The sequence below is a fragment of the Chiloscyllium plagiosum genome, unplaced genomic scaffold (genome assembly GCF_037043375.1).
Source record: "Chiloscyllium plagiosum isolate Xiang-an unplaced genomic scaffold, Cpla_swu_hap1 HiC_scaffold_7, whole genome shotgun sequence".
Taxonomy (NCBI): domain Eukaryota; kingdom Metazoa; phylum Chordata; class Chondrichthyes; order Orectolobiformes; family Hemiscylliidae; genus Chiloscyllium; species Chiloscyllium plagiosum.
The window spans coordinates 110,107,399-110,123,667 of record NW_028270145.1 but is presented as its reverse complement, the minus strand read 5'-3'; the positions used below and the strand labels follow the sequence as shown (position 1 = coordinate 110,123,667).

At 44.6% G+C, this 16,269-nt stretch overlaps 1 protein-coding gene across 2 annotated transcripts in view; it reads left to right on the top strand.

The window, feature by feature from the left end:
* Positions 1 to 14,149, top strand: part of nhej1 (nonhomologous end-joining factor 1) — a 300,941-nt gene extending 286,792 nt beyond the window's left edge. Inside the window, exons 6-8 of one of the 2 annotated variants that reach the window (XM_043694287.2) lie at positions 1,543 to 1,657; positions 9,296 to 9,417; positions 11,838 to 14,149. In XM_043694287.2, coding sequence (XP_043550222.1) covers positions 1,543 to 1,657; positions 9,296 to 9,417; positions 11,838 to 11,933 — 333 coding nt within the window. In that variant the 3' untranslated portion in view covers positions 11,934 to 14,149. Of the gene's footprint in view, positions 1 to 1,542; positions 1,658 to 9,295; positions 9,418 to 11,837 lie in introns of those variants that run through there. The other variant, XM_087989352.1, reaches the window with a different exon arrangement.
* Positions 14,150 to 16,269: the final 2,120 nt, after the last annotated feature.

The window sequence follows — 16,269 nt, the reverse complement described above, 5'->3', positions numbered from 1 at the left end:
CAAGGTGAGGGTGATAGGCCGGAGTGGGGGTGGGGGCGGAGAGGTCAGGAAGAAGATTGCAGGTTAGGAGAGCGGTGCTGAGTTCGAGGGATTTGACTGAGACAAGGTGGGGGGAGGGGAAATGAGGAAACTGGAGAAATCTGAGTTCATCCCTTGTGGTTGGAGGGTTCCTAAGCGGAAGATGAGGCGCTCTTCCTCCAACCGTCGTGTTGCTATGGTCTGGCGATGGAGGAGTCCTAGGACCTGCTCTGGGGATGGAGGAGTCCAAGGACCTGCTCTGGCGATCGAGGACACACTTTTCTCATTCCAGAAGAAGGACTCATGCCCGAAACGTCGATTCTCCTGCTCCTTGGATGCTGCCTGACCTGCTGCGCTTTTCCAGCAACACATTTTCAGCTCTGATCTCCAGCATCTGCAGTCCTCACTTTCTCCTTGTTCAACCTTACAGGCTTGCTCTGTCATTCAGTAAGGTCAGGGTTAATCTCATTTGTGTTCTGAATTCCACACTCACTCCCACCCCCAATAACTGTAATGATACTCTGTCTACCCCCTTCTTAAAAATATTCTGTGACTTCACTTCTCCTATATTCTCAGCCGGAGTTCTAAAGTCGCACAACCATCTGAGAGAAAAAATTATCCCTTGTCCATGTCCTAGAAGGGCAAATCCTAATTTTAAAGTAAAGTCTCTACTTCTGGACTCACCCAACATTGTATGTCCACTTTTTAGAATTGGTAGAATTTGAATTAATTCTCTGGACCCTCTCTGAAATCTACTGCAATTAGAGTCATAGAGATGTACAGCAAGGAAACAGACTCTTCGGTCCAAACCGTCCATGCCGACCAGATATCCCAACCTGATCTAGTCCCACCTGCCAGCACCTGGCCCATATCCCTCCAAACCCTTCCCATTCATATACCCATCCAAATGCCTCTTAAATGTTGCAATTGTACCAGCCTCCACCACTTCCTCTGGCAGCTCATTCCATACACGTACCACCCTCGGCGCGAAAAAGTTGCCCCTTAGGTCTCTTTTATATCTTCCCCTAAACCTATGCCCTCTAGTTCTGGACACCCCAAACCCAGGGAAAAGACTTTGCCTATTTACCCTATCCATGCCCCTCATAATTTAGTAAGCCTCTATAACATCACTGCATTGTTAAAAGCAGACTGGTCTCTGCTTGGAATCACTTGCACAGCACCATCTCACCAACTACAGGTTCCCCTCAAAGGCGCACACTGCCCTGACTTGAGACTATGTGACTGTTCATTCATTGTCACAGGCTCGAACTCCTGGAACGTGCTTCTCAGCAGCACTGTGGATGTACTAACTCCACTAGGACTGCATCGGTTCAATAGGGCAGCTTCCCACTACCTGCTCAGGTAGAGATGGGCGATAAATATAGGCCTAGCAAAGGATGCCCACCTCCTATGAGCAAATAAAAAGTAACATGAGGGGAACCTGCAAGTCCCCAATCAAAAGTTTGGAAAACGTGGAATGACATTCCACTCTAACCTGTCGCCTTGTGATCTGTTTTTTTGCAGTGTCTATCTGAGGCCATTAGCACACAAGATGGGAGAGTGTTTAACTCTGAGCTCCAGAATCTCTACACAATGATAGCAGCAGCCAAAGGGAAGCGAAAAAGAGGGCAGGACTCAGGTAGGTGTCTGCAACAAATATATCATGATTCGAAACCACGTCCTGCTAAACTGACACAAAGGACCAATGATCAGGATTGGAGGAACTGGCAGGGATGGGCAGTTAATCCAATGGCACATGACACTGAATTTCTCCCCTTATCGCAACACGAATTAATATGAAGAACAGCACATATATTTTTGCTCACACCTCTCAGCTATGTCTCATTCCAGTGGTGTGCACAACAATTTTCATCTGTAAACCACTTTGCTGTAATAAAGAATTGCAGAATACGTCTGAGGGATGTTGCCAATCCAAACTTACTGCCAAGCTACAAAAGAGTTAATGATAAAGTGAGAATTGCAGATGCGGGAGATCAGAGTCAAAAAGTGTGGGGCAGGAAAAGCACAGCCGGTCAGGCAGCATCCGAGGAGCAGGAGAGTCGACATTTCGAGCATATGCTCTTCATCAGGAATGTGTGATGAAGGGCTTATGCCCGAAATATCGACGCTTCTGCTCCTCGGATGCTGCCTGACCTGTTGAGCTTTTCCAGCATCACACTTTTTGACTTCAAAAGACTTAACAAAGACAGGTGGTCAGATACTTAGCTGAAGATCTCATTTTTGAGGAGCAAGTTTCTGGGCAAGACAGAGACTGAGAATTCCCTTCTTTCTTTGGGTCCGGGTCCTCTGTTCCTCCCATCGCTTCCTTTGCTCTTCATGTTTTTCTTTCATTTCTCTCTTATTCTTTCTCAATTTGATTTGTTTCTTACTTCAAATGAAACAATTAACACCATGCTTTCTATGGAAGTCAGTTCCAGTTATGTTGGAGGATGTATGAAATGAAAAGATAAGGGAGCAGAGGATGACAGTTGTTGAGAATTGTGAATCAGTGCCCAGGAAGAGTATTATCATGTGGGCTTTATTCTTTCCTGGGATTTCGGTGTCACTCTGAAAGCCAGCATTTGTTGCTCATCCCTAATTGCCATTGACCAGTGGCATGCTAGGCTCTTTCAGAAGCGTCAACTATGTTGCTGTAGGTCTGGAGTCACCTGTGAGCCAGATCAGGTAAAAATAAGTTAGGTTGGCAGATTTTCTTCTCTAAAGGGCCTTAATGTACCAGGTAGGCCTATACAACAATCAACAGTGGTTACGTGGTCATCATTGGACTAGCTTTTTAGTTTCCTTATTGAATTCAAATTATATCATCTGACGTAAAGTCATCATAGACCCACTCCCTCTATAGAGAGAGGCAATCATGCCTCAGGCAAGGGAAGCGATTGAGAAGGAGTCTCCTTGCTGGTTTGAGAGTTGACATCACTCTGCATCACAAACCAGCAGTCCATGACCATCTGCTATTAGGATTCAGCCCCATGACCTGGAATATTAGCCTGGGGTTCCAGATTACTAGTCCGGTGCCATCACCTCCCATATTGCTTTGCATTTAGTGTCAGATCATAATGACGGCACATTTCCTTCCCTAAGTGAATCAGATCATTTTTGTAGTTTTATACTACAGACTGCTTAGAGTCATTGAGATGTTTTCCCTGGAGCGTCAGAGGCTGAGGTTTATAAAACCTTATAGAGGTTTATAAAATCATGAGTGGCGTGGATAGGGTAAATAGACAAAATATTTTCCCTGGGGTGGGGGAGTCCAGAACTAGATGGTATAGGTTTAGGGTGAGAGGAGAAAGATATAAAAGGGACCTAAGGGGCAACCTTTTCACACAGGAGTGGTGTGTGTATGGAATGAGCTGCCAGAGGAAGTGGTGGAGGCTGGTACAATTGCAACATTTAATAGGCATTTGGGTGGGTATATGAATAGGAACGGTTTAGAGGAATATGGGCCAAGTGCTGGCAAATGGGACTAGATTAGGTTAGGTTATCTGGTCAGCATGGACGAATTGGCCCGAAGAGCCTGTTTCTGTGCTGTAAGGATGTTGTGAAACTTGAAAGGGTTCAGAAAAGACTTACAAGGATGTTGCTAGGGTTGGAGGATTTGAGCTATAGGGAGAGGCTGTAGAGACTCGGTCTGTTTTCCTAATTGAATTTAAATTCCATCAGCAGCCATGGTGGGAATTGAACCTGTGTTGAGAGCATTGGATGTGGGCCTGTGGATAACTAGACCATTGATATTACCACTATATCTCCATTAAGGCCAAAGGGTGAGGCTTGATATCAATGTTCAAAAACTCAGGTGGTGACTTTTGGCTCTTCAGGATTTTGTTGAGAAGGTTAAAGGAACCAGCCTCAGCACTGGAGTAAATGCAGTGTAAGACACCCTTTCACATGTACACAGGACAGTTAATAGCAGCAGAGGAACATGAAGCCCCTAATAAATGTGCAAAGAAAATCTGCATTGTTGATGCCGGAACAGAGAGATTGTATTGATCAGAAAATTCTGGAACTGACGGAGACATCATTCTCTAGGAAAGAGAAGGCTGAAGCATCTGATGAGGCCTTCCAAATTGTGGAAGGGTTAGTTGTGAAAGATCATAAATGCAATATTGTCATTACTGGGATAATTGTGAATCTTTGAGAATTCTCTCCCCTCGGCCTACATATGACTCCAGACCCACAGCCATGTTGATTCTTGACTGTTGTGTGAAATGCCCTCAACAAGCCACTCAGTTCAGGGGCAATTAAGGATGGGTGATGAATGCTGGCCCTGCTCCACTGAAAGGAGCAAGGAAGAAAGCTCTCTGTTGTTTTCTTTCCTGTTATTAATTCCTCAGGCTCATCCAATGTCCACTTTAGTTACTCTTTTTCATTAATCAGTAACCTGTTTTACATCTTTCTCCAATTTTACTTTGATTGGGAAATGGAGTATAAAATTGCTAAAACACTACAAGGCACTAGTCTCAAACCATATTGAAATTGTGTGAGCATTTTAGGTGTTTTATCTAAACAAAGATAAATTGGCAGTAGAGACATTTCAAGGAAGGTTCACTAGTCTTATGAGGAGAGGTTGAGTAAGTTGGGTCTGTACTCATTTCAATTTAGAAGAATGGGAGGTGACCTTATTAAAATATACAAGATTCTTCGTGGGTAGCAGCAAAAAGGTTGTTTCCCCTTGTTGGAGAGTCTGGGGCCAGAAGGCATCATTTCAGAATAAGGGGTCACCTATTTAAGACAGAGATGAGAAGGAATTTCTTCTGTCAGAGAATATTGAATCTGTGGAATTCGTCACCAAAGAGGGCTGTCGAGGCTGGGCCATTAGACATATTCAAGGCTGACACAGACAGATTTTTAATCAGGAAGGGAACAAGGATTATGGGGGAAAGGCAGGAAAGTGGAGTTGAGAATTAAAACAGAAGAGAAATCAGAGTTAACGTTTCGGGTCCAGTGACCCTTCAGATCTGCTGAGCCTTTCCAGCCATTTCTGTGTTTATTTCTGATTTACAGCATCCGCAGCTCTTTCAACCTTTATTAAGAATGTCACCAGCTAAGCCAGGCAGAAAACAGAAGTAAGGCTATTCAAGTGCCCAAGCCTATCCATTTCTTGCTACAAACTCTCCTGACAGTAAAGTCCCTAAACTCCACATTCCAGCTGACTATCAGCCTCTGTGTAATGATGCTATTCTTGGTATTTGATCAGAATTTATTTTCTCTAGTTTATATTTATGCCCTTTACTCCCACTCCAATACAATACTGAGGATCAGCTTGATATTCAATCTGGAGGGCTGTAGGGTCCCCAACCAAAAAATGAGGTGCTGTTCTTCCAGCTTGTGCTGAGCTTTGCTGGAGCACTGCAGCAAACCTGAGACCGGGATGTTGGCCAGGGAACAGGGTGGGGTGTTAAAGTGACAGGCAACTGGAAGCTCAGGGTCTTTGTGGTGGGCAGAACGTAGGTGTTCTGCGAGGTGTTCCCCCGGCCTACCCCTTGTTTCCCCAGTGTAGAGGAGACCACATTGTGAGCAGCGAATGCTGTAGAGATTTACAAGACTGTTAGGAGAAAGTGAGGACTGCAGATGCTGGAGATCAGAGCTGAAAAATGTGTTGCTGGAAAAGCGCAGCAGGTCAGGCAGCATCAAAGGAGCAGTAGAATCGACGTTTCGGGCATAAGCCTTCCTGAAGAAGGGCTTATGCCCGAAACGTTGATTCTTCTGCTCCTTTACAAGACTGTTGCCAGGGCTTAGAAACTGCAGCCATGTGGAAAGATTGGATAGGTTCGAGTTTTTCTTAGAATACAGGAGGCTAACGGTTGACATAATTGCAATGGACAAAACAATGAGGGGCCAAGAGGGAGTGGATGGTGGAGGGGGGTACTAGTTTCTTTTAGCAGAGGGGTTGATCACAAGGGGGGAGGGGAGGCACAGATTTAATGTGATTGGCAGAAGGGGTAGAGGGCACTTGAGGACAGTCTTTTTCACCCAGAGAGTGTTGGTGTCTGGTTTGGCAATGGAGAAACCCTCAATTATTCAAAACGATCCCTGTGTCCGAAAAATGGTTACTTGCAAAACTGGAATGTGGGATTGGAATGGCAGCTAGATTTGTTTTATTATGGGCCAGCACAGGCATGATGGGCTGAACGTAGATGTTCTGCGAAGGGATCTCCCAGTCTGTGCTTTGTTTCTCTAATGTAGAGGATTCCACATTGTGAGCAGCGAATTCTATACACTCGATTGAGTGAAGTGCAGGTAAAGTGCTGCTTCACCTGGAAGGTATGTTTGGCCCCTTGGATACTGAGGAGGGAGGAGGGAAACGGGCAGGTGTTACACCTTCAGCAGTTGCAGGGGAAGGTGCCGTGGAGCTATCGGAGGTGGGGGGTGATATTGGGAGTGAAGGAAGAATGGACTGGGAGTCCCAGAGGGAATGGTCCCTGCAGCAGGCAGACAAGGGAGGGGAGGGGAATATGTGTCTGTGGTGGCAACTCACTGGAGGTGGCAGAAATGACAGCTGATGATTCTCGGGATGTGATGCTGGTAGGATGAGAGGTAAAGACAAGGGGAACTGTAAGAGGGTGTAGCAGACATTGGCCAATCAGCCAACTCAGTCTGCTCCATCATTCAATAAGGTCCTTGGCCTCCTCCATCGCCAGACCATAGCTACACGACGGCTGGAGGAAGAGCGCCTCATCTTGCGCCTAGGAACCCTCCAACCACAAGGGATGAATGCAGATTTCTCCAGCTTTCTCATTTCCCTTCCCCCCACCTTTTCTCAGTCCAACCCTCAGACTCAGCACCGCCTTCTTGACCTGCAATCTTCTTCACGACCTCTCCGCCCCAACCCCCTCTCCGGCCTATCACCCTCACCTTAACCTCCTTCCACCTATCATATTCCCAAAGCCCCTCCCCCAATCCCCTCCTCCCTACCTTTTGTCTTAGCTTGGCACATCCTCCTCATTCCTAAAGAAGGGCTTATGCCCAAAACGTCGATTCTCCTGCTCCTTTGATGCCGCCTGACCTGCTGCGCTTTTCCAGCAACACATTTTAAGCTCTAAAATCATTGAACTCAATATTGAGTCCAGTGGGCTGCAGGGTCCTCAAATGGAAAATGAGGTGCTGTTCTTCCAGCTTGTGCCGAGCTTTGCTGGAGCACTGCAACAAGCCTGAGACACAGGTGTTGGCCAGGAACAGGGTGGGTTGTTAAAATGGCAGGCAACTGGAAGCTCACAGTTTTTCTTGTGGGCAGAACATAGATGTTCTGCGAAGCAGTCACCCATCTTTGATGCCATTTCATCTGGTGATACCCCTTCCCCACTGTGTCCAAGCTGATTGCCCCTCAGCCCCAAACAGCTCACGTTTACCTCCTTCCGAAAATTCACAAACAGGACTGTCTGCTCGGGCAGACCCACTGTTTCTGCCTGCTCCTGCCCCACAGCACTCATCTCTTCCTATTCTGATTCAGGCTTTTCTCCCCTGGTCCAGTCCCCTCCCACTTACCTCTGTGATTCCTCTGAGGCTTTACACCAGTTTTGGAATTTCCAGTTTGCAGGTTCCAGCTGCCTCCTCTTTCCCATGGACGTGCAATCCCTCTACACACCCATCCCCCACCAGGATGGTCTCAGGGCTCTCCGCGTCTTCCTGGAGCAAAGGCCTGAACCGTCCCCACCCCCCACCACCCCCCTCCGTTTGGCCGAGCTTGTCCTCACCCTCAACAACTTCTCCTTTAACTCCTCTCATTTTCTTCAGCTCACACGGGTGGCCATGGTTACCCACATGGGCCCCAGTGATGCCTGTCCCTTTGTGGGGAACATGGAACAATCCAGCCACCACCCACAACTCTTTCTCTGGTATAGCAATAATATCATTGGTGCTGCTTCCCCCACTTAGCCGGAATTGGAAAAATTAATCAATTTTGCTTCCAATTTCCACCCCACCCTCAATTTCACCTGGTCTATCTCTGAGTCCTCCCTTTCTTGACATTTGTTTCCATTTCTAGGGATAAACTAGCCACTAATATCCACTATAAACCCACTGACTCCCACAGCTACCTGGACTATACACCCTCGCAGCCTGCTTCCTGTAGAGACTCCATTCCATTCTCCCAGTTTTTCTATCTCCGTTGCATTTGTTCTGACAATGTCAACTTCGAAAAGGGAGCCTCCGAAATGTCCACCTTCTTGCTCAACTGAGGATTCCCCAGCACTGTTATCAATAGGGTCCTCAGTCTGGTCTGACCCATCTAGGCACCTTCATCCTCACCTTCTCTTGTCCTCCACAACAGATTGCAGGTCAAGAAGGCGGTGTTGAGTCTGAGGGTTGGGACTGAGAAAAGGTGGGGGGAGGGGAAATGAGAAAGCTGGAGAAATCTGCATTCATCCCTTGTGGTTGGAGGATTCCTAGGCGGAAGATGAGGCGCTCTTCCTCCAGGCTTCGTGTAGCTATGGTCTGGCAATGGAGGAGGCCAAGGACCTGCATGTCCTTGGCGGAGTGGGAGGGGGAGTTAAAATGTTCAGCCATGGGGCAGTTGGGTTGGTGGTGTTTTAGGGCCTGAATTCTCCCATGTCCTAGCCCCCAACCCCACACACTAGGCCTTGTTATCACATAGTCTGTATTTACACACTACCTATTATTGTCCACAAAACAGTCTCCATTATCAGCTATTCACTCTTCCAGACAGCTCACTATCCACTCCTTTGTCTATCCAACTATTCTTCACTCTCTCTTTGGGCTCTATCCCTACCTATTGCTTACTCCTCATCCCTCCCCACACCGATCTCCTGTTGTAGCCAACATTTTCCTAGCTACATCAGTTCTGAGGAAGGGTCATCGGACCTGAAACGTTAACTCTGATTTCTCTTCATGATGCTGCCAGACATGCAGAGCTTTCCAGCAGTTTCTGATTTACAGCATCTGCAGTTCTTTCAGTTTATATGGGGTTGAGAATTATCAGATGAGCCATGATCTTATTGAATGATGGAGCAGACTGAGTTGGCTGATTGGCCAATGTCTGCTACACCCTCTTACAGTCTTATGGTTATAGCTACACAGGTACAAGCAGTCAGACACAGAGACACATACAATGCCTCATATCCCTAATCTGTCACTAATAATCACAGCACAAAAATCTCAAACCTTACTGTAAAACATACATGGACAAAGCACGGACACTTGGATAAGTTCTGTGGTTTATTTTCTGAATGCATGAGGAGCTGGCTATATGTTGTTCTTGTGGTTACCCCCATTCAATTGCAGCATTTCTTCATCTTTGCAGGAGAGCAGGATGATGGGAATCCTCAATCTAGTCTTGGAGACGAACAGAATGTAACTTCAGCTGAAACGAAAGAAGATGATGTCACTCTAACTCCTGAAGGGACTTCAAAAGTCAAGAACCAGGTAGATGAACATTTTGGGAGCTGTTTGACTGCCCGCCTACCTGTCATCTTACTTATTCATTAAACAACACCATGGGGGTTGGAAATCTTGGAAATCCCTTTCTAAGAGTACTGTGGGAGTCCTGACACTACATGAATTGCAGCGATTCAAGAAGACATATGTTTAGGGTGAGAGGAGAAGAACTTAAAACGGACCTAAGGGGCAACTTTTTCACGCCGAGGATGGTGGGTGTATGGAATGAGCTGCCAGAGGAAGTAGTGGAGGCTGGTACAATTACAACATTTAAAAGGCATCTGGATGGAAATATGAATAGGAAGGGTTGAGAGGAATATAGGCCAAATGCTGACAAACAGACCTGGATTAATTTAAGATATCTGTTCAGCATGAATGAGTTGGACCAAAGGGTCTGTTTCCATGCTGTACCACTCTATAAGGTATGTCACCACCATCATCTCAAAGGCCCCTAGGAATATGCAATAAATGCTGGCCTTGCAACAATGTAAGTAGCTCAAGAATGAATTCTAAAATACATCGCCCAGTACATTTTGCAACAAAAACAGAAATTGCTGGAAAAACTCAGCAGGTGTGGCAGCGTTAGTGAAGAGAAGTCATGATTTGGAGATGCCGGTGTTGGACTGGGGTGTACAAAGTTACAAATCACACAACACCGGGTTATAGTCCAACAGGTTTAATTGGAAGCACTAGCTTTCGGAGCGACGCTCCTTCATCAGGTGGTTGTCCACCTGTCCAGGGCCATTTATCCACCAGATGAGCCATAACCACCTGATGAAGGAGCAGAGCTCCAAAAGCTAGTGCTTCCAATTAAACCTGTTGGACTATAACCTGGTGTTATGTGATTTGTAACTTAGTGGAGAGAAAGCAGAGTTAACATTTCAGGTCCAGTGACCTTTTTTCAGAACTTTACAGCAAGGTTGACTTTGTGTGAGATATGGCAAAGCATGCTATGAGAAGTTTTGGGCAATCTACCATGTCTTCAAATCTTTGCAGAGGATTTCAACAAGGATGGTGCTGATTTGTGGAAATCAAAACCCAACCATTGATAAGTTGAGATCCAGTAAGAAAAACTAGCATTTAATCATTAATCATCCAGCCAATTTCACCCCTTGGCAAATAGCAGTAATTCTTCATTCAATAAGTGAGAAAGAATAAATCGGTGTTTGAATATAGTAGGATAATGGGTCAAGGTTAGCCAAACCAAGTGGGTTAAATTGCCTTCTCCTGTTTGAGTGTCACAAAATAGGGACAGGATTTGGCATGAGAAATGAGAATGAAGGAAGGTCATAAGAAAAAGTCATAAGAAAAGGTCACAAAAAGAGCAATAAACAAAAGTAAGATAGAACATGAGAAAAAACTAGCACAGAACATAAAGACAGATCGCAAAAGTTTCTATAAATATAAAATGAAAAAGAGTGGCTAATGTAAACATTGGTCCTTTGGAGGATGAGAAGGGGCATTCAGTTATGGGATATGATGAAATGGCCGAGGCATTGAACAGGTACTTTGTTTCGGTCTTCACAATGAGGACACTAATAACATGCCAATCATTGACAAAGACAAAGGTAAGGGAGGAGCTGGAAATAATCATTATTACTAACGATTTAGTGTTGGACAAGCTAATGGAGCTAAGGATAGACAAATCTTCTGGCCCTGATGGAATCCATCCCAGGGTACTAAAACAGATAGCAGGAGAAATAGCAAGTGCACTGATGGTGATTTTCCAAAATTCACTGGACTCTGGCACAGTCCCAGCAGATTGGAAAACAGCAAATGTGATGCCACTGTTTAAGAAGAGAGGTAGACACAAGATGAAGAATTATAGACTGGTTTGCTTAACCTCTGTAGCTTGAATCTGTGATCAAGGAAGAAGTCGGGAGACATCTGGATAGAAATTGTCCCATTGGGCAGACAAAGCATGGGTTTATGAAGGGCAGGTCATGCTTAGCTAATCTACTAGAATTCTATGAAGAAACATGTAAAATTACGAAGAGAATAGATAAGAGAAGTAGAGAGGATGTTTCCACTGGTGGATGAAGCTAAGACAAGAGGGCACAGCCTCAAGATTAGAAGAAGCAGGTTTAGGACTGAATTGAGAAGGAACTTCTTCACCCAGAAGGTTGTGAATCTGTGAAATTCCCTGCCCAGGGAAGTAGTTGACGCTACTTCAATAAACATTTTTAAAGCTAAGATAGATTTTTTTTGAACAATGAAAGAACTATGGTGAGCAGGCAGGTAAGTGGAGCTGAGTCCATGAAAAGATCAGCTATGACCTTATTGAATAGGGGAGCAGGCTGGAGGGGCCAGATGGCCTACTCCTGCTCCTAGTTCTTATGATCTTATGTTGCATGTAAAACTATGATTGTTCATTTTTGTGCTAATCTCTTCTCCCTGTTATATTTCAGGCACCCAACAGTCTTCGCACTTCGGCAGCTGCAAGAAATTCTGTTCTTTCCACTGCAAAGCAGAAGAAAAAGAAAAGCAAAGGAATTTTTAGTTGATTTTAAAGCCAATGGCATTGTATTTTAAGGAGAACGTCTTCCGTATTCCCCTCCCCTCTGCTCTGCCACTTTCGCACTCCAGCCCCATATCTCACAGGCAGAGGCCATGACAGTCACACAGCGGATGGTGTCAGCAGCATTTTCATTCAATTTATGAAGCTTCCGTCCTCTTCCCTACATTGAAGTTTGTTCACAGTCATCTTGCGAGTGATTGAGAACTATAGCAACATTTCACATTTCGGCTCAAACTTTACCAAATGAGGTTCCCAAGATTTAACAGCAACTTAATAAAGTCCCCAGGGAAGTCCTACTTTCTGTAGTCCCAGGAAGTGAGTCTCTGCAAAAGATCCCCTTTAAGTGTGCAGTCAAGAACTGTGTCGAATTTATTAGACTTGTCTGTTCCATTGACTGAAGGGGTTCATTTGCATGATGATGATTGCTGTGGTAATTGTTTCCAAAGGACGACTGTGGAGGCTGGTTGAGTTAATTTTCAGTTTACTATAATAATCCCACCAGGAGAATCGGAATTAACTTTAAATTCCAAGGTGCAAAATTGCAATACAACATATAGGAGAATTAGAGGAGCAGGAAGCTGCATGCCTTGTTTCCATCTCCCTGTAAACTATGCCTGAGACAGACTTGCTAACTGACTCCGTTTTCCCTTTCAGTGCCCTACTTAAGGTGAAACTCTAGCGAGCAGGTCATCTTACCGTTCCCAGTAATTTACATGCAATTTAAGTGCCTGTAATTTTATTCAGAATAACCTTGGTATCAGAGGATCGGTCTAACTACATGTCTGCCCTTATCTCTATTTAACCTTTAATTTTGCTCATCTTTCCCCACTCCTCTCCTTCATCCATCTCCTAACCTCTGTGTCTTCATCTCGCTCATTTCTCATTCTCTTCTCTTTCTCTTCATTTCTCCATTCCGTTTTATTCGTTTTCCTCTTATATTCTTGGCTTTGCTATTTGATTTTTCATCTCTCTGTTTAATTTTTACTTCATGTTATTTATTTTTCTCTTGTCATTCCCTTCTAATTCATTTGTCTGTTTATATTTCCTATTGTCTCTCGTTTCTCTCCACTGCTGTCCATTCACTCTCTTTCCTTCCTCCCTTTCCACTTTTTGGCTTTTTTGTCAGTCTCACATCTCCACCACGCTGGCTCATTTTCATCCTCTCTCACTTCTTGTTGTCAAACCTATTTTGTTCTTCTGCAACTCTCCTTTGCTGCCCTTTTTCTGACTGTCTGTCTCTCTCTCTCTCTCTCCCTCCCCCTCACTGTCTGTCACTCCTTCATCCTCTCCAGTGCATCTCTCCTCCCTTACCCAGATGTACTATAACCATTTAATGCAACCAAATTTTTAAAGAGTGCTGGCTACAGAACTTTTATTAAACTGTATATATTTTGTCATGTCGACAACTCTGGTAATAATCAGACTGGCAAGACTTCCTTTAGAACTTGTCAGTCAGACTGATGCAAGGACTCTATAATATGTTTTAAAAGATAATGAACTTTTATTAAACTCCCACTTGGTTTGGATGTTGCAGGCACTTTTTAATTTCAGAACCCGCTAATCACTATTTCTTCATTAGCAATTTTTTCCGGTTTCCCACACCCACCCTAACCTGGTTTAGACGGCAAGATTTATAGGTTCGCATTCATCATTCCAAATTTAAATTAAATAGTTGTAAATTACCACTATGCCAGCAAGAGTAATTACTCTGTCTAATTAATTAAAGGCTCTTCAAGATTGCCAACTTGGGGGCAACAGATGGTATGAATTTGGCAAGTAACTGCTATCTACTTCATTTTACAAAGGGCTCATTTTATGTTTCAAAGGAAACACTGAAAACTGATCGTGATGACAAAAATCTTACCTGGAATTTGGCTTCAGTATCCTTTGCTTTTTAAATGACTTAACTATTGCTCCATGCACAATAAATTGCCTCTAGTTTTTACATCAGGATTTTCCCTCTTCCCCTTTTTCCCTTTTCCTTAAACTGGCTGCTATCACAATTGAATGATGTGTGAATTTCTTGAGCTCTCTGCCTTTGATGTCCATTTTCCATTTTAAAGATTGGTAAAGTGTGAAAAGTCCTGCTGCCATAACATTGTGTAAATACCTCCTTAAACTAAACAAATGTTGCTTTTACAAATCTTGCTTTTACTTTCTTTTTAAAAAAAACTGAACGTTAAAATAAAGATATTTTTTAAAATTCACAAATTGCTGGTCCTTTTTGTTTCCTACACCAAGCAAAAACCCTTGGAGTTAATATGTTTCCAATTTTTTTCAGAATGCTTCTACATCAGCCACCAAATATCATGCTCTCTCCCACTAAATTTAGCCAGTATCCTCATTCCTAGTACTGTGCTGTTGGCCGTCAGCTATCCAGCTCGGATTAAGCAGCATACATAGGAAGAGGAGAGCAAAACGAAGATCTAAGACCCCTCGAGGGGGCACTTGGTTTGAGATCGGTCAAAAGAATTGACAAATGCAGTCCATTCAAAAAGCAAGGGTCATTAGTTTATTGAATTAAGGTGATTAGATTAGATTACTTACAGCGTGGAAACAGGCCCTTCAGCCCAACAAGTCCACACCGCCCCGCCGAAGCGCAACCCACCCATACCCCTACATTTACCCATTACCTAACACTACGGGCAATTTAGCATGGCCAATTCACCTGACCTGCACATCTTTGGACTGTGGGAGGAAACCGGAGCACCCGGAGGAAACCCACGCAGACACGGGGAGAACGTGCAAACTCCACACAGTCAGTCGCCTGAGTCGGGAATTGAACCCGGGTCTCAGGCGCTGTGAGGCAGCAGTGCTAACCACTGTACCACCATGCCGCCCGTGCCTTGACGCAATTCTGTCCAGCAACACAGAGATTGAAGCTTCTGTGTTCCGTGGTGAAGTGGCTCAGTGGTTACCATTGCTGCCTCACAACGCCAGAGACCCGGGCCTCGGGCAACTGTCTGTGTGGAGTTTGCACGTTCTCCCCGTGTCTGCGTGGGTTTCCTCCGGGTGCTCCGGTTTCGTCCCACAGTCCAAAGATGTGCAGGTTAGGTGAATTGGCCATGCTAAATTGCCCGTAGTCTTAGGTGCATTAGTCAGGGGTGAATGTAGTGGAATGGGTCTGGGTGGGTTGCTCTTTGGCGGGTCGGTGTGGACTTGTTGGGCCAAAGGGCCTGTTTCCACACTGTAGGGAATCAAATCTAATCTAATCTAATTACAATTGAAAATTACACAGCCTTAATTACAAGAAAGACCAATCACATATAATAAGGTGACATGCTTTACAGCAAGTTAATCCAATGATATTTCCTGGGAAAGGGTTCTCAGTCAGTTAGTCAAAATAGGCGACGGGGGTGTGGGTTTTGCTCCCCAATTCCTGACACTGCCAAAGGATAGGGAACAGGAGATTGGGTACCTTAGGTCGCAGGTCAGAGTTGTCCTTCTGCCTGGACTCCAAGCATCAGCACTCAGAAGAAAACCATCCACCCTACCACAACAGCTTGGTATAAATTCTGTGGTTTAGCCAACAGGCATTTGCCCAATTAGTACCAATTACTGCAAGAAGCCAGGGGCATTCCACTGGGAGTTGGAGACCATGCACATTGAGGACTTCAGCTGTCAAAGGGCGGAGATGGACATCCCCACTCCATGTTGTCTAAATTGGATTCAGTCCCAGAGGTGTTAACACGCTGTTCCATTCCATCCTCCAGGGAAACTTTCATTTCTGTGAATGCGGCAGCCTGTTACTTCTGTTCTAACAGATGAGCTGTGTTATCATTGTTAGTTTTGGACTCTTCCCAGTGGCTGTATGCAGTAGGATACTTGGCCATATGCATTCTGAAGATCTCACCTACAATGCCCGTGCTTAGTCAGTGGTGGGAGTGCTTGAATTTGTTCCAGCAAAGTGAATTTGGATGAAGAGAGAAAGAAATAAAAAGTCAGCCAGAGTTCCCACTCTTAATCAGTACCAAAGACCTGTGGTGCCAGAAGGTGCCATGAGCAGATCAAAATAATAACCATAAGCACCTGCAATCGAGCTATTCGTAGAAAGAAACTGCTTTTTTACGTCATCTTTCACGATGGTAGGTTGACACAACATTAATTTTTCAAGTCTAGTCATTGTCGTAAAGTGGAAATGCAGCAACCAATTTAAGATTAGAAGGCTCCCTCAAACAGCAATAAAATTATCTGTTTAAGCTGAAATATTTGCGTGATTAATATCGGCCAGGACACCGGAGGAAAGCCTTTCTTTGAAATAGTAATCAAGAGATCTTTTACGTTCTGCCTGAGAGAGCAGACAGGGCATCAGTTTAATGTCT